The following is a 19,032-nucleotide window of genomic DNA, read 5'->3' as shown; positions in this document are numbered from 1 at the left end:
GCGCATTAATTGGTTGGTGTAGACTCTGCTGGTGCGCATAAAAGGTTTCCTAGTGTGCTTTAACTGTTTCAAACAGCACTACATTAAGATGCACTATGGAACCTTCGGCACACACCGGCAGGGTCTACACAGACCAATTAACGTGCAGCACGTTAGCGCTCTTTAGAAATCACCCCCCCGTAAAGTGAATTCTCTTGCAATACAGAAAAGCCCTCAGTGATGCTTAGGGATCCCAGAAAATGATGCTAATGATTCACCAGGGGACACTCCTTTCTACAGTACCAGTGCTCCAGACTGGTGTTAGGAGGCAACGGAATGTACCATAAAGCTGAGATCCTGACTTCTAGGCATTATATAATGTTTTTCACAAGCATCAGCATGTGGTAGGGCAGCATGCTAACCACAGTGTCCTAGCCAAATTCAAACCTGGATCATTAGTTTAAGGTTTTATACTTAGTTTCAATAATTTATAGCACTTTTGTTTTTCACCTCTTTTCAAAATGCTGTGTGGCACTGCTGCATGCTTTTAGATTGTTGCCATGTTTCACTATATTTAAGTGGTGGATGATGTAATCCCTATGAAACATTTGTGTAGTGCTTTGGGATCCTTCAGAGAGAGAGGCAGCACTTTTATAACACAAGATAATCTTACTTTCTAGCTTCTTTATTCTTTTCATTCTGCTCTATCTGCACACCTCTTAGGGGATAGTCTACATGGGAAAGCCTCACAGGTTATAGTAACAGGTCTACTAACATAATCCAAAATGTGCACACTTTTTGGATATAAGGATGACTTTTTTCAGTATACCTCAAACACCTTCCCAAGAGACATAAGCTGAAATTCTTTAGTATAACTAGACCAATTTAAATTCACACATTTGCTTATATTAAAAGAAGAACTCTTCCATACAGGCAATGCCCAGATGATCTAACGCCTTGCTTTTATCCTTTCCACATATACTGTTTCGTTTTTTCTTTTTAAAGCAATACTATAATGGTATAACTAATGTTAAGAAATCATTATAGTTCTATTTTGAACATGCTTCAAAAGTTACTGTAAAAACATATATACCTTGTATCTTGAACATTTAAGCACTCCACTATGCAACAAGGAAAATAAGTAAGTAAAATTAAACTTATTACCCTCTTCTGCTTACCTAACAGCAGATCCTCAGGTGGAGACACTCTCAGCATGTAATGGAAAAACAAAGCAGCACAACGGAGGTAAGGTGTGATCCCTTTCTTAACACAGTCCCACAGATGCCAGCCTGGAACATCACGGCTAAAGCAGCTATAACACACAAATCAGAAATATCTGTAAAAGCTCAGTGCACATACCCTCCTGGGCCATAACTATACTGAAGATTTTTGGCAATTTTCAAAACAAGGTTATCACCATGTTGTCTAACAGTTCTGGGCGTTGGTCTATGGCTAGTGCTCCCACTAGGGATGTAAAATGTTAACCAGTAAATTGATTAACCGATAAGCATCAGTCTTATCGGTAAGGTATTCCGGTTAACATTTAAACTCTGGCTGCGGGACTCTGCTGCCGCCTCGCCCCCGGCTGCCATTCCCTCCACCCTGCACCATGGGTCCCGGCTGCTACCCTGCCTCCAGGGTCCCAGCAGCCAGACCCGTGGCCAGCAGCGAGCGGAGTCTCCGGGCACGTAGGGAGGAAGCAGAGCCTAACGGTTAAACTTTTAACTGGTAAAATTGTAATGGTTTAAACGTGTACTTTTTTTTTTTAAACGTTATTTACATCCCTAGCTCCCACCATTGTTAATCCCAGTGGAGCTGCAGTAGTGTTAGCGCAACAGTAGGAAATTGCCTAAACTCCTCAGTCAGACACCAAGACCTAGTTTCTAATTTTATGAGTGTTAAATTTATTTAGAACATCTTTGTTATCCTTCAAGTGCTTGCTATTGTTTCTACAAATGTGTTTTTAGTTTTATTAAAAACAAGCAGATGTCCATCTCTAAAAACTGGCTCAAGATGGTTTCATTTAGTTTCTTCACTTTTTTTTCCCCGGGATTGAGGAGGATGTTGGCAGCTCCAAAGCATGTCATATACAGCAATTAAATTATATCATTGTTTTCCTTTTCTTACAGAAAGCCAATGATTTTTTTTTGAAAAATTGAATTGGTTTTCATATGCAGACACTTAACTTTTTGAAATTCTGTCAAAACCCCCTGTCAAAACCCCCTCAAATCATCTTAGAGAGAAATGGGAATAAGTGTGAAGAAACCAATACCTTAAACTTAATTATGGAGAGTCACAACTGACAATACAATTGTAGTAGACATGGAGACAAAAAAGGAAAGGCTACTGATATCATGTGATAAAAAAACTGGATTATAATCAGCACTACTAACATTCTTGTAATGCATGTTATCAAAATTTAGTCTGGATACACCACAACCCATTTTAAATGTATACAATACCCATATTTTCTGGGGAAAAACACTTCACATTCAGTCAGAAGATCTAGATCTTTTCCAATTTTTAGGAGTGCAGAAGACATTGCTGATGCAGCACATGGACTCCTGGTCTAACCCCCTTTAAAGTATGTCTAACCATTTTTCTTTTGTATTTCTCAGGTGAATCTCCATGTATTTTTCAATGCGTCTTGTAAAACATTTATTGTTACAACTGAAGTGTACTTACCCACTCGTGTACTGGCAAACTTCTCTACAGAAAGACTCAGCAGTACGAGCCTCCTCACTGGTATCTTGTGATTGAGCAGTGGGGGATTCTGTGCACACAAAGATTAACCCTGTTGTAAATGCACTTTGATTCTATGTATATAGAAAAGAAATCTCCATCTCCATTACTTTCAACTTTTTATATACAAAAAACAAAAAAATTTACATTTCATTTTATTGGATCATTTCCTATTTGTGCCCAACCCAACAAACAAAAATATCCCCCCACAAAACTGCATGATGTAAAGTGGGGACTGCTCATCCTCATTACAGAACTGCTTCCTCTCCTTTATCTTTTGACATTACTCCCTTACATTAGTAACCACATAGGATTCAATATCTTCTTCTTCCATGATATAATGACATTAAATGGGGGTGGGGTTTCTTGGGAAACATAACAAGAGGAGTCCTGTGAGGCTACTGTTAGTACTGTTCCATAGCAGTGAGTACAGAGAACAGTGCAACTCCCATCCTAATCAGATTATCAAGTTTCATATTTCACCTCTAAATTCACAGGCCACCACTGTGCCAGAAAACCAGAGTCACCGAGTCCCTTCTAAACCTTTAGCTTTGAGCTGTCTGCACTTTGTCAATGCTTTGTTTTTTCTAGGGAGCAAAAGTATGTGGAATGCTACTAGTCTCATATGGCTGCCTCAGTTAGTTACTGGTATATAAATGGCTGCTTTGTTTTATGAGGCCCAATGCACAGAAGTGATGCATAAACAGAGCTATGCAAGTGAAAAGACTTGGGGGTTTTTTGTTTATTTTTAGGAAACAATTAACACTGAATGTTTATTATTATGATGAAGCTCTTACAACTAGAAGGCGTTAACAGTTTTCCATTAAATTGTCTACCAAGTCATTTTGGAAAAACTGGATAAAATGCCTGAAAAAATCTAAAGGTGGAGATACCCTTACCTGTTGCAGAGGTCAGAAGGATCTGTGTAATGTGTGCCATAGTGACCAAATGGAAGAGATAGAGGTGATTATAGGCAGAGCTAATAGATGAAGGTTGCAAGTCTACAGCATCCTCCCAATATAAAGATGTGAATGATAACACAGCCCCTACCTAAAGTGGAAAAAGACAAAACAGCCAAAAGTATTGGTGAAATACCAGACTCAGTAGTAGTTCCAGGGGCAAACAAACACCACATAAACCTGATAATGAGACAATAAATTAACAATCACCTAGGCTTATTTATTAATCCTCTCTAATGGTGGTGTAGTTATTTAGCACAAACCTGTAACATCTGAGACCATGTTTTCAGTTAAATTAGTTTGATGATCTTTTTAGCTCTAAGTCACAAACAAAGCCTACTCATGAGGTGACACAAAATACCTATTAATTGATTACAAAGAGCAGCAATTGCATGTGGATCTACAATGGTATTCACAGATAATGCATCAGAGGCAAGACGGTTAATTGCAAAAACAAACTGAACATGCTTACCAAAATGTGAAACATATCTACATCTAGAATGCACGGCGTGTCTTCCATTTTTAAGTTTGGTAGAAGAACTACAAGAACAAAAGTTCATTACACATTTGATTAAAAATGTTAATTGCTTTTTTCATTAGAATTACAATGGCAGGTTGAGAGGCCATTGTTTATATAACCTCTACCATCCTGAAGGGCTCTGACTGGTCAACTACAAAAGCAGTAAAAGCCTCCCCATGCCCACTCAATGTGGGCACATTTTCTGAACTGTGTAACTATCAACCTATCATTACTGTAGTATCTGAGCACCTCAAACTTGAATGAATTTATTGTCACAATTGTGAGGTGAGGTGGTATTATCCCCATTTTACAGATGGGGAAAGGGGGCACACAAGAGACTAGGTGATGGGAAGTCTGGCATAGCAGGGAATTGAATCCAGGTCTCCAGAGTTCCAGATTAGAACTGTAACCACTAGAACATCCTTCCTCTCTATGCTATATTATTGGTGTTTGCCATTTCCTAAGGAAAGTTTACATGAACATTACTTAAAATCACTGCAGAGATTGGCTAGAAGGGGGTGGAGAACAAACAAACAAAAATAATGAGTTACCTGCTAGGAGACGAACCAGATGTTTCTGAATCAGGTTTTGTGGTGATGTAGTCCTCTGAGCAGCTGCAAACTGCACTAATGCTTTAAGGCCACTGTGCTAGAGCACAAGAAGAGAATGTGGAACAGGAAAGGAGAAATAAATAATTAATGAAACATGATAGTGCTAGAATACCTCCCCCTTCAAGTCCAGTATAACTGAAGAAGTATAAATGAATCAAGTATGAACTTCTATGCAAGAGTTAGGAATGTATGCTACATCAGACCCATTTTTCGGTTATCAGTCTATGTGGAAAGCACAAATATTTAAAAAACTCCAGAGATCATGACAGAATTTCTTTGGATATTACTACTGTATTTGGTGCCAGCAATTCCAAATGTCCAGTGTTTATTAACATTAATTACTTCTTGGATTATCCATACCTGTCTATTTTGCAGAGATCCAAATAAAGGTTTGCCCTCATCTTCTAGAAGGTTTTCTTAAAATTAAAACAGAGAAAGTAAGTGGTAAGTCATGGGCTCTTATGCAGACTATTGTAGCTGCTTTATCTGGTCTTCACATATTCCATCCATTTGTGCTAGTCCAATATCAACCTGTCCCCAGTTACAGGGTTGCTATTAAAACGCAATTTTACTCTGACAAGCGACTTCGTAAAATTGCTATTGTAAGGGTCCATGTTTATTGTCTCTCCATGATTTCCACATAAATGTGCTTAGTTTAAAAGTAAAACTAGTTAAAAAAATTAAAGAAAGAACCATCTTTCAGACCTTGCAAACCTAACTTAGACTCTAAGGGTCACACCTGGGTTTTTTCCATTTTGTGCATCAACATTGGTGATAAGGTTCTACAGGTCAAGCCACATATTCATTACACTTGTGCAACCCCCACTGCCTTCAAAGTATACCCACATTGATTCCTATGCAACCACTTTGCTTTCAATGGGTTTGCACAGGTATATTTGCTTGGAACTTATTAAAAATTCTTTGTACACAATGGAATAGATTACAGTTTCTTCTCTTTCACAGCTGTGTTGTTTGTTCTGGGGTCATAAGAGTAAAATAACCCAACCAAACCAAAACAAAAACACTAAAAATCCAACATATTTTTGTCACTAATGCCTCTGAATTCACACAGGGAGCAAACCTGTTGAGTGAAGAGGTGGCATATTTTACATAGTCATTTTTCAGAGATGATCGACACTTTAAAATCTTTAAAGTGTGAACAAAATTTTAAGACCAAAAGCATTAATTTAGATCTTGTAATCTATGGTTTATTTAGGTTATCTTTACATCCAAAATGTGAAAAGGGGAGGAAGGAAAGAAGAAAACAAAAATGGTTACTTAACTGTTGTTCTTTGAGGTATGGTTGCACACAAGTATTCCACTCAGCTGCACATGTAGCCCAGCATGCCAGAGCCAGAGAGTTTTGTGCAACAGTATGTGTTGGGGTGGTGCATGTGCCCTGCGCATCCTTATGGCTCCTCTTGAGACCATAGAAGGGCTGTGCCACTCCAACCTCCCACCTCGTTCCTTTTGCACTGGACTATGTTGGCCCCAGGCCTCCGAATGCAGAAGGAACAGAGGATGGGTCATGGAATACACATATGCAACCACATATGGAAGAACATTTACTGTCCAGATATTATTTTTTTCTTTTTCAAGTGGTTGCACACGTGTTCCACTCAGGTGACTCACAAGCAATACCATTAGGAGATGGGGCTTGGGGTATATTTAAATAGTGACTGCAATATTGCTTTCCTAAAGTTTGCATCAAATCTTGAAGTAGTCATGATTATATAATGAGTAAAGTTATGCATGAAGGACCAAGTAGCAGCCCTATGAATATCCAGTATGGGGACTTAGCTTAGAAAAGCTACCAAAGTAGTTTGAGCTCTTGTTGAACTGGCCTATAGTCTGTGGAGAAGGGGTGTTTGCCTCCCCATACACCGTCATAATACAGAAAGTAATCAGTCTGGAAATTGTGTGTGGTGAAACTGCTTGCTCTTGCTTTCTTTCAGCATACGAAACAATGAGCCAAGGAGACAGCCTGGAAGACTTGATCCTGTTCAGATAAAAGGCCAATGTCCAAAGTATGCAGATAATCTTCATCCCTATTTGAAAGCGGCTTCAGGAAAACCAAAAAAAAAAAACAACAAAAACAATCTCCCCCCCCCAAATCCCGAATAGTTTGTCTGGGTCAAATAAGAAGCCAATACTGCAACAGTCAGAAATTTAGGATGTAGCCTCAAAGCTACTTCATCTTTAAAAAACAGTTTATATAGAGGTCCATCCATCAGAGCCTGAAGCTCACCCGCTCTTCTGTCTGACATAAAGGCAATGAGAAAGAGGTGACAGAGGTGGTGCCATGAACAGGTGGGCAAAGGCACAAATGGGGGACCCATCAAAGCAAGTAAGACGATGTTAAGGTCCAAAGCGATACCGTATCTTTAATGGGAGGAAAAAGCTGAACAACCATTTCAAAATTCTACAGACCATGGTTGGAAAAAACCAGTTGCCCCTGAACGGGAGGATGGATTGTTGAGATCGCTGCTAAGTGAATTCTGAGGGAGCTTAGATGAGGATGAGAGATGTTACAGGTACTCTAAAATGTACTGAATCTTAGCTTCTACCGGCTGTATTCACTGAGGAATGGACCAGATTGAAAAACACTTCCACTTAGTCAAATGGCAGTCCTCCTCCACTTGATCTAACCACTCAACAGCCAAACTGTGAGGTGCAGCCTTTTGGGATCTGGGTGCAATATCAATCATTGTTGCTTAGAGAGCAAGCCTGAAAGAGGAGGCAGAGGCCATGAAAGCTGAATTGAGAGACTCTGAAGATCCAAGAACCAGCACTGTCTTGAACACGCTGGTGTAGTGAGAACTGATCTTGCTTCAATTTGAGGATAACTTGTGGGATAAGTGGAATAAGGGGAAATGCATACGTGAGACTCAATCCCCATCTCAGAAGAAAGGTACCAGTCAGTAAGCATGGATTGTGACCCACTTCGGAGCAGAATTGATGGCATTTCTTGTTGTCTTCTATTGCAAATAGGATGCCTGCTGGAATACGTCCAACTTGGAAGATGGACCTAAATACACTGCTCTTGAGGGACCACTCCTGATTCTGGGAGAATCTCCTGTTTAGGTGATCGGCCAACTGATTCTAGGAAGCAGTTATGCAAGTGGAAATGGGAGTAATGCATTCCTGGATGCAAAAGTCCCACAGATTCATAGCTTCTTGACAAAGATGATTGGATTACGCCCCTCCCTATCTGTTTAGGTAATACATTGCAATTGTATAGTTGGTCAGTATCTGGACCAACAAGCCCTTGATGTGAGAGAGAAAAACACAGCAAAGTTTTGTGAACTGCCCGGAGTTCAGGTGCGGTGATATGAAGAGTCACTTTGTGCTCTGTTCATAATGCTTGTGTTCACAACCCTTCTAGGTGAGCATCCCAACCTATCAAGAGAGGTGTTGGTGGTAATTTGTCCTGGATGGAAGCGGGAAGAAAAAGGTACAGCCCGGCATAAGTTGTTCTGACCCATCCACCACTCTAGGAAATGTAGGACTGCAGGAGGAATTCAGATCAACTTGTCCAAGGGAATATCTGTTCAGTTGATCGTTACATAAGGGAAGATGTGAATTCTCGTTCTCTTCAAATAGGCCATCATCATCACCCTGCACTTGGTGAACACAATCAGGGCTGACAACAGGCCAAAGGGAAGTACTGTGTATTAATAGCATTGGGCCTCTACTATGAACCTCAGACTTTTGGTGACTTGGCAGTACTGCCACATGGAAGCAGATTCCCTGGAGATCAAGGGCAGAAAACCAGTCATTGCCATCTAAGGAAGGTATGACTTATGCTAAGGAAACCATACGAAATCTTACATACATGATGTGCTTGTTGAGATTTCAACAGTCCAGTATGGGTCTCAGAGCCTGCTTGGACTTGGGGATCAGCAAGTATTGAGACTAACACTCTTTTCCCTAGTGCTGAAGGGGAACCTCTTCTATGGCCCTTAGAGTGAGCAGGTGTGTTCTTCTTGCAAGAACACTGACTTGTGAGAAGGATCACTGAAAAGGGATGGGGTAGGAGGGTAAGAAAGGGATGTGGAGAAGAATTGAATACAATATTTAAGGGCTTGTCTACACTGGCAATTTACAGCACTGCAACTTTCTCACTCAGGGGTGTGAAAAAACACCCCGAGACCAAGTTGCAGCGCTGTAAAATGCCAGTGTAGACAAGCCCTTAAATATTGCATCCAATGCTTCTGGTAGCTTCACCCCTCATGGAGGTGTTTTTTTTAAAGCGCTGGGAGAGCTCTCTCCCAGCTCTGTGTTGCGACCACACAAGGCATATTAAAGCACTGGCACAGCAGCACTTTAGCGTTGCTAGTGTAGACTAGCCCTTAGTTTCCCAATGCTTAGGACATATTTGTCAATTGTTATGGTTTCCCAAGCACTGAGGAAATGGGACAATCTGTCCCAATATGGGGGAAGGGAGGAGATAATAGGAAGATCACTGACACCTGTATTGCTGTCCTCAAAGAAGCGGTCAAATGGGCTGTTTCCCACAGCTGACTGAGGACAAGCTGGAGTTGGAGTGCCTCTTTCTCTCTGATTTGTGCTTCCTTCTAGAAAAATCATGCTGCCTTGGTGGGTATAAATGCTACCTATAGTACTGATGTTGATAGTGTTGCAGGAATCTGTAGTGATGCCTCTTGGAGGCTGGGGTATAGAACCCCCACGAACAAAGGGTAGCACAAGAGACTAAATGACTGTCAAGTTTCATCAATTTTATCTGAAAACAAGAACCTATCATCAAATGGGAGGTCCTCTATGGCAGTGGTTCTCAAACTTTCCAGACTACTGTACCCTTTTCAAAAGTCTGATTTGTCTTGCGTACCCACAAGTTTCACCTCCCTTAAAAACTACTTGCTTACAAAACACTGGTCTACAATTTTTGAGAAGTCGTCTGCTTCAGAGATAAAATATGCTATTTATTATGTATTTTGATGTGCTGAATTCAAATATGACAATTAAAACAACTGATTGGCTACTGTTTCTAAGATATTTAAGTTTTTACATTTTATGTCTATGTATATTGTGTAGATAGTAGAGTTTTAATCATAAATTGTAAACCTAGGTCTTTTCATGTGTTTATGGTTGCTTTACATGATAATATTTCACCTGTCCTGTTTACGTAACACTTTAAAAATCAGCAAAAGGGTTATATAAATAAAATTTATTATGAAACAAAAGGCAAAAAACTATTCTGTACATAGTTTAGTCCTATTCAGTGTCTACTCGGCGCTTCTTGGCTTGTCTCTTGTATTCATTAAATGGAGCATCTTTTGTCACTGTCCAGCAATAGTCTGCAAGCATTGATGGGCTCCATTTGCCCTGATAGCGTTTCTCCATTGTTGCAACGTCCTGGTGAAATCGCTCGCCACTCACTGCTCCGCAGTTCGGTGGAAAAAAATCTAGATGAGTGCGCAAAAATGTATCTTTAGTGACATGTTGCCACCAAGGCTTTTGTATGCCTTGAGGAGGTTTTCCACCAACAGCCTGTAGTTGTCTGCCTTGTTGTTTCCGAGAAAACTGATTGCCACTAACTGGAAGGCTTTCCATGCCATCTTTTCCTTGCCACGCAGTGCATGGTCAAATGCATCATCTCGAAGAAGTTCACGAATCTGAGGACCAACAAAGACACTTTCCTTTATCTTAGCTTCACTTAACCTTGGAAATTTTCCACGGAGGTACTTGAAAGCTGCTTGTGTTTTGTCAATGGCCTTGACAAAGTTCTTCATCAGACCCAGCTTGATGTGTAAGGGTGGTAACAAAATCTTCCTTGATTCAACAAGTGGTGGATGCTGAACACTTTTCCTCCCAGGCTCCAATGACTGTCGGAGTGGCCAATCTTTCTTGGTGTAGTGGGAATCTCTTGCACGACTATCCCATTCGCAGAGAAAACAGCAGTACTTTGTGTATCCAGTCTGCAGACCAAGCAAGAGAGCAACAACCTTCAAAATCGCCACAAAGCTGCCACTAATATTGGTCATAGTTTATGCACCTCAAAAGTTGTTTCATGTTGTCATAGGTTTCCTTCATATGGACTGCATGACCAACTGGAATTGATGGCAAAACATTGCCATTATGCAGTAAAACAGCTTTAAGACTCGTCTTCGACGAATTAATGAACAGTCTCCACTCATCTGGATCGTGAACGATGTTGAGGGCTGCCATCACACCATCGATGTTGTTGCAGGCTACAAGATCACCTTCCATGAAGAAGAATGGGACAAGATCCTTTTGACGGTCACGGAACATGGAAACCCTAACATCACCTGCCAGGAGATTCCACTGCTGTAGTCTGGAGCCCAACAGCTCTGCCTTACTCTAGGGTAGTTCCAAATCCCTGACAAGGTCATTCAGTTCACCTTGTATTATGAGGTGTGGTTCAGAGGAGGAGGATGGGAGAAAATGTGGGTCCTGTGACCTTGATGGTTCAGGACCAGAAGTTTCATCCTCTTCCTCGTCTGACTCAAGTGAGAATGATTCTGGTGCATCAGGAACCGGCAGTCCTTTTCTGTGGGGTACTGGGCGTATAGCTGATGGAATGTTTGGATAATGCACAGTCCACTTTTTCTTCTTTGACACACCTTTCCCAACTGGAGGCACCATGCAGAAGTAACAATTGCTGGTATGATCTGTTGGCTCTCTCCAAATCATTGGCACTGCAAAAGGCATAGATTTCCTTTTCCTGTTCAACCACTGGCGAAGATTTGTTGCACAAGTGTTGCAGCATATGTGTGGGGCCCACCTCTTGTCCTGATCTCCAATTTTGCAGCCAAAATAAAGGTGATAGGCTTTCTTAACCATAGTGGTTATACTGCGCTTTTGTGATGCAAAAGTCACTTCACCACAAAACACAGCAGAAGTTATCTGCACTCTTCACACAAGTACGAGGCATCTCTGCTCACTTTGGCTAAACAGAAATGTGTCCCTTTGAAAAATCAAACACTGACAAATAAGAGCATGACACTGTATGCTTTCTAGAGCTGATATAGGGCAATTTGTTCAGCAGAGTGATGTAAGCTTCGTTATGATTGCATCATCCATGACTTCTAGGAATAACATGATGCAATTCATATCATGTATGACGCAATACCAGCTTCAGATTGCATCATTCATTGTTTTGCCTAAAAAGCAAGTACTGTCCAAACCCAGTCATAGATTTATTCATAGATCCAGTCAAAGATGTATTTTAGTCATTTCTGGTTTAAATTGAGATCCCTTCCCTTTCTAACTCACTTATCCTCCGCCATTCCCAAGTCAAGGGTCGTATATACTGACCCAATAGCATATCTTGAAAACTAGAGACAATCAACAATTTTAAGCATCATTTTCGTTCTCAGTGACCCAGAATTAGTAAAGTTTGACTACATTTATTTCAGAAGCATTTTGGCTGTAGAGCAGTAAAATCAGAGATACAAAACACAGAAGTGTCACAGCACACTATTACTGAAAAATTGTTTACTTTCTCATTTTTGCCATATAATTATAAAATATATGAATTTTAGTATAAATGTTGTACTTACATTTCAGTGTATAGTATACAGAGCAGTATACACAAGTCATTGTCTGTATGAAATTTTAGTTTGTACTGACTTTGCTAGTGCTTTTTATGTAGCCTGTTGTAAAACTAGGCAACTAACTAGATGAGTTGATGTGCCCCCTGGAAGACCTCTGCATACCCCAGGGGGAAAAGGACCCCTGGTTGAGAACCACTGCTCTATGGTTTGCTGGATGTCATAGTTAATGGCCAGAAAAGACCACCAGATCATCTAGTCTGACCTCACGTATAACACAGGTCCCCAAAACCACTCAGGAGTTGCACACTAAACCCAACAACAGAAATGAGACACTGTCCAAGGCTATGCCCAAGTTTTGTACCCATGAGGCTGTCCTCAGTGTTACTGCAGAGGCCATCAGTCTAAAACAGTGGTTTTCAACCTGTGATCCACTGACCCCGGGGGATCCGCAGACTGTGAATCAGATTTCCAAAGGGGTCTGCATCTTCATTTGAAATTTTTTAGGGGTCTGCAAATGAAAAAAAGGGTTGAAAATCACTGCTCTAGAAGTGTCTGCTGCATCAAGTGCAGACTGGATCAATGTCTAGGTCACCATACAACCTTTTGCCTGCAAAGCCTTATATTCCTCCCTTGCATCTTCTGGTAGTCTGTCAGTAAACTTGGACATTATGTCCCAGTTTAGAAAGTTATATTTTGCTATCTGTATCTGGAGAGAGGAGGTGGAATAAATGTTTCTCCCAAACAAATCAATTCTCTTGGTCTCTTTTTTTGGGGGAATTAATTTACATCTCCCTTGACATGATCTCCAATTGGCAGATGTAACTACTGGGGAGTTTGGGGCAAGATGGGAATAAAAGTATTCAAAGCCTTGCATGGATAAATGATACCATATCCCAGTGTATATAGCTAAGGAGGCTGGTGTGTGCCATAAGGTTTAGAAGAGCTTCATAATTTGGGAGGACTATCCTCCCAGAGGTGCCTCCTGGAGAATATCCAAAAAGCTTGTGAATGTTCTCTTGCACAAACTCACCTTGAGTGCCTAAAGTCACTGCCATTCTTCTCAGCAGTTCTTGATAAGGCTTAAAAATTCCTAGGAACTCGAGTCCGGGATCACTGAGTCATCAGGTGATGAGAAAGATAGGATGGATCCTCTTGTAGAAGAACTGGCTGCTCCTCCAGTGGTTCCTCCTGCAGCACTGGCTGCTCAGAGGGAATGGTGTCTCTGCATGCTTCCAACTTAGGTGGTTCTGGAACCTGCTCTGTCAAACTCTCTGAGAACCATCCTCTCAATTGGGCAGGTGACTGAGATCTGTGGGATTGCAAAACACCCCAGCAATTCCAAAAAGGCCACTGAGGGAGAGCACATGTCATAGATGTCCAGTAGGTACCAGGCCACAACGATCGGTCCCACTCCCGATGGTGGGTACCGATGCTCTCCTTCAGGAGGTGACCAAGTGCACCTCAGAGGGGTTGGCAAAATACTGGAGAATTCTGAAACAGACTTCAAGGAGCCAGAGTATCCCGTGGGCATCGGGAGGTGCAAAGCCTGATGAGGTGACTATCTATAGCCCATTGTGAAGAGGCAACCTCAGTACGGAGGCAGGGAAGGTAGATGGTACTGCAAAAGCATCCTGAGGTGTTGAGGCGCCATAAATTGGTGCTGGAAAAGATGTTATAATCAGGGCCGAAGCACAGGCTATGGTCAGTATCAACTCAGCTGAACATTCCAGCATCAAGCCACAGATGCCAAGCCAGGTAGCATAACTGATACCGAGGTCAAAGACTGTACTGGTGCCAATGCCAAAGATGGTACCGGGGAAAAGTCTTTGCCATATTTCTTAGCTAATACTAACACTGGCTCTGCTTGCACTGGAGCGGAGAGGCTAGATGGGCCTGGGACAGCAGAAGGTGCTGTCAGTGCAGTGGAGTCCTGCACCACAGGAGAGTCCAGGATGGAGAGGCAGAGCAAGTCTTTTACTGCTTCATAAACTTGCGGGGACACTGGTACCATAATATCGGAGCTGAAACTGTGTCCCCTTTTGTACTGGACTCAGTGGCTATCTACCAGCACATGGTAACAGAGTCGTCAGGATGCTATCAATATCCTCCTGCCACAGTACTGAAGAGATATAGGCTGATAAGCCAGCCTGAGTACCCGAAGACCCTCAATGATGTTCCAAGTCCTTTTCTGAAGAGGAGGAGCCTTTTAAAAAAATAAACAAACAAACAAAAAAAACGTTGAGTGGCTCCAGTCTGTCTTATGGGTCCTCTTTGGGGAGGTCATGGAGAAGACTGACTCCTCTTTCCCTGGAGAGAAGAGTCTGAGTCCAGGGGTCTGTCCGAGGCCACTGCAGCCATGTTAATGGACTGTATGTGTGCAGTAGAACATTCACTCGAGGGCCCTGGGACCACAGCAGGTCTCATCACCTGCTTCATAAGATGGGGGTTGAGGCACAAATCTCTGGAAATCTGCATTCTTTTCTTCAAAGAATAGCAGATGCACCTCTCCTTCATGTGTCCAATGCTGAGGCACAAAGGGCAGTGCGTGTGTGTGTCTTGGGAGTCATTATTCAAGATAGACATTCCATATGATGGGCAATGCTTAAAGACCCAGCAAGCACTACATGCCACCAGTGCCTTGAACCAAAAGATAACTATTAAAATAACTTTAAATAAAATAAAGATGAAACCTAACTACTGGGTACTAACTGCTGACTAACTATTTACAGGTAAAGTAGTGAGCTAACCTTGCTGACTATGCAGAATTAAAAACCATATGGGGAGCTCTAGCTCTGGTTACAGGTGATGAGAAGGAACTGAGGGGATTCAGGTTGGTGCCACTCTTATATAGCCTTTGGAGGGGCCACAAGTATGTGCAGGGCACATGTGTGGCTGACACATATCTGCAGAAAATTCTCTGGCTCCAGCATGCACATACCTGCATGGAAAACATGTGTGCAACCACTCATTGAAAATGCATGTTATGACTAGGTTCAAAAATAGCATGTGTCCCAATAAACCAAGTAGATAATTTTATTTTACAACTGCATGGAGGCCTGCAGTAGTTTCCCTGTGTTTTACTGCTGGATGTTCCCACACATACTGATCTTCAGAGCGACAAAGAGTGCCACAGGAGACACTTTCGCTTTTTACAGATCCAGACTAACACGGCTACTCCTCTGATACTTGATCTTCAGAGATTTATGAGGCGGAGAGAGCTTTCAGAAAGGTTGTACAAATTTATATCTGCTTTGCCTGATCATACATCTGATTTTCTTACTTTACTCCATAGCCTGTTCTACCGCTAACACCTGTGAATAACTACCACTTCACTTTATTTCTCTGTTGACAAGTAACATGGAGTGTGTCAGCCCACTATCCTATTTTGGAGATCAGCTGAATGCAACATGCACAGTAGTTAAGGCGGCACTTTAATTTTAACCTAGTTGCGGGGCTCCCAGTGCTCCACATTTGAAATGCTGTTGCTCCAGGTGGATCAAGTCCACTATATATTTATAGTGGACTGAATTTGCATCTTACCAGCTATGTTGAGGCAAAATGGCACATCCAACTAAATATGTTTATGGGGGATTATAACTATGCAAACAGTGCTAACAGATGAAGTGAGGCTGAAAGCTGAACAACAAATACATTAGCCAAGCAATGCAATACTTTTTATGGGTACAGATTATTTCATCTTTGTAAAAACAGACCTTCCTCCGGGGAGAAACTTGAAATCATTTTTTAAATTGCTACAAGGCACCCTCTTAGCATCTTTGCCAGAGAGCAGTTTCAAGGAAAGTCAAGGCAAGTCCACACTGCTTCTAACAATTCTGAGGCCTGGTCTACACTGAGGGGGGGATCGATCTAAGATACGCAACTTCAGCTACGAGAATAGCGTAGCTGAAGTCGACGTATCTTAGATCGATTTAGAATCACTTACTTTGCGTCCTCGCGGCGCGGGATCGACGGCCGCGGCTCCCCCGTCGACTTTGCTTCCGCCTCTTGCGGAGCTGGAGATCAGAAGTCGACGGGAGAGCGATCGGGGATCGATTTATCGTGTGTAGTGTAGACGCGATAAATCGATCCCCAATAGATCGATCGCTACCCGCCAATCCGGCAGGTAGTGTAGACGTACCCTAAGAAAGTTCCATTGGGACTAACACCGAGGAAGTAATGAAAAATACCATACAATTCATTCAGGGATGATTAAGGGGCATTTTTTGCAACCTAACTCAAAAACTGGTCCAATGAAGAGTCCTCAGGATTTCCCCGTTGTTTCAATTCAATTAGGCATCTCTGTCATCCCCACAATTTCTTTAATGATAAAGGCAACCATCATGAAATTCTTCGTTTAGGCAAAATCGAGGTGAAGAGCACTCAACCTCATTTTTAATTCTAACATATTTTGTTAAAGAGGACAAGAGACTATACAGCTTAATGAACCCTGTTGGATAGCTGTCACAGTGTATGTTTGCACAGCAATCACGAGGCACAACTGTAGCATGTGCATGCAATATCTGAGCTAGCTTTGACTGAGCTCACTTGTGAAAAATAGCAGTGTAGCTGTAGCAGCATGGGGGATGGCACAGGCTAGCCACCTGTGTACATACACAGAGTTGCAGGTGGGATTGTACTCTAGCAGATCACCTTAGACATTTATCATGACTGGCACTCCAGCTCTCACATTTGAATAAACAGTTATTCAAACTAAAACTTTACCTATACATTGGATAGTAAAAGCACATGTGCTCCAAGTCATCATAGGAATGCGAGGATCAGCCTCATTGGGAGCAACTTTTAATCCAACTCTGTAAACAGTGGTGGCAAAGAGAACCAGCATCTCCTTAATACTGTTTGAGTATTTGGCTCTGTGAAGGAAAGCAAGGACAACTTCAGTTGATGAACTAGTAACAGTGTTTGCAACTTAAAGGTCAATGGCTAGCTAACAAGGTCATTAATAAGAAGATAAATGGTTCCTTGTGAAAGAACTACTGAACACCAAGACCGTTTATCTGCATTAAGAGAAACAAGGAAGAGACTGTATCCATAAAACAAGTCCTAATGCATCATGGAGAACCAGTACAGATTCTTGCACTTTAGTTTTCTCCTTGGTATACACATGCATTGATTTAGTGACCTCTACAAGCAAATGTTTGAGAACCAAGAACGGTGAGACCTAATAAGCTGAAGACAAATTTGGGAAAATATAGGCCTCAGTATGCCTGGCATACTATATCCCATATTCAGGAAAAGAGCACCAACAACTATTTATTACAAACAGTGATAAATTGGGGAAATGAACTTACACCGTGGGGAAAGAGAAACTTAATTGTCACATTGAAAACATATCTCCTCTCATTCATCTCTCATAAAGGACTAACAATGGGGGACAGAATTTCAAATCTAAAATTAAATTTAATAATTCTGAAATTTTGCTAAAAGAAAGGAGCTCCTTAAAGTTAGTACTTGCTTAGTCCTTAAAAGGGACAACTCTGATCAGAAAAGTAACTATGCAAAACCAGCACAATCTTAATGAACAGATCTGCTCTGCGTGTGTTCAAAGTGTAAGTATAAGTATAACTAACAGCTGTGGCACAATGATCTGGACTCTATTCTGGCTCACACATCAGCATCAGAATGTTTAACTAAGTTCCAAACAGAATATTTCTTCCTGAAAATGATGCCTGAGCCTGACAAAGAACCCAATTTAGCTTTTTGACCAGAATGCATTTGCTGCAGCAGCAGTTGGGGAAAAAAGCTTTTATTTGTACTTGAAGCAATTCTGATATGGAACAACATAACAGAAGTATGGAACTATTGATGCAATTTTTTACATTTTTCAGAGTATAACCACACTAAGCTTGGATAGCAGAGATAACACAAGGGGTGAAGAACAGTTACATTATTCAGCATGCTGTGGGCAGTAGAAGTACAGTGGGCAGGTTAGCTGGAGCAGTATCTGGAGGGGAGGGAAAAGACCAAGGCATACCGTAGAGAGATCAAAGCCAAAGAATCTGTCAATTCAATCTCTCTATCCCAAGGGGCAGACAATTTTCTTTTCCATACAATATTAGACACCCCAATCCCATTCCCCACAGTAAATCTGTAACAAACAACTTCATCAGTGAAGTACTTTAAAAACATTAATTCTTACAAAACAGAGAAACACGATGCCTGAGAAAACTAAGAAACAGAGTAGTAAAATGAACATGGAGTCAGTGGCAAAGCTCCAGCTACAAGTCAGAAAGTTCTTGGCTCCCAGTTCTGTGCCCAGAACACAAACACCTCTTTTTCCAATACAAAGATTGAAGGCAAGTTCCAAAATCTTGAGACACATTTAGATCATTTTAGAAAATACAGAACATAGAACTTTCAGATTCCTCCAGCAAAATACAAACAATTGGCAACACTTACGAAGGCTGAACTCCAAAACTAAGGATGGAATGGAATTCTGAAGTAAAGTCTCCCATTCCTTTGTTGATTAAAGATGGAGCATTTTGCGTCTCTCCTTCCAGGAAAAAAAATTAGATCATATTAAAACACAATTGCGTCAATATACATAGACTTCCTTTTTCTTTTAAACTGCTTTTGAAATAATTGTAACAAACCACTGCTTTCTCACCAGCCAATCTGCGTTCTAATCCTCCTCCCTAAATAGCATTTTCTTCTATTCTCAGAAA

At 41.3% G+C, this 19,032-nt stretch overlaps 1 protein-coding gene across 2 annotated transcripts in view; it reads right to left on the bottom strand.

Moving 5' to 3' along the window:
• UBR1 (ubiquitin protein ligase E3 component n-recognin 1) overlaps nucleotides 1-19,032 on the bottom strand; it is a 142,000-nt gene that overhangs the window by 20,975 nt on the left and 101,993 nt on the right. For both annotated transcript variants that reach the window (XM_026651302.2, XM_026651303.2), the window contains exons 34-41: nucleotides 18,767-18,860; nucleotides 17,072-17,220; nucleotides 5,172-5,227; nucleotides 4,752-4,848; nucleotides 4,153-4,220; nucleotides 3,621-3,771; nucleotides 2,665-2,752; nucleotides 1,158-1,291 (exon numbers count right to left, since the gene is read on the bottom strand). In XM_026651302.2, the coding sequence (XP_026507087.1) occupies nucleotides 1,158-1,291; nucleotides 2,665-2,752; nucleotides 3,621-3,771; nucleotides 4,153-4,220; nucleotides 4,752-4,848; nucleotides 5,172-5,227; nucleotides 17,072-17,220; nucleotides 18,767-18,860 (837 nt within the window). The remainder of the gene's footprint in view (nucleotides 1-1,157; nucleotides 1,292-2,664; nucleotides 2,753-3,620; nucleotides 3,772-4,152; nucleotides 4,221-4,751; nucleotides 4,849-5,171; nucleotides 5,228-17,071; nucleotides 17,221-18,766; nucleotides 18,861-19,032) is intronic.

This window comes from Terrapene carolina, unplaced genomic scaffold (genome assembly GCF_002925995.2).
Source record: "Terrapene carolina triunguis isolate 2854851 unplaced genomic scaffold, T_m_triunguis-2.0 Scaffold96, whole genome shotgun sequence".
NCBI classification, from domain to species: domain Eukaryota; kingdom Metazoa; phylum Chordata; order Testudines; family Emydidae; genus Terrapene; species Terrapene triunguis.
This window is presented reverse-complemented; position numbering and strand designations above follow the sequence as displayed.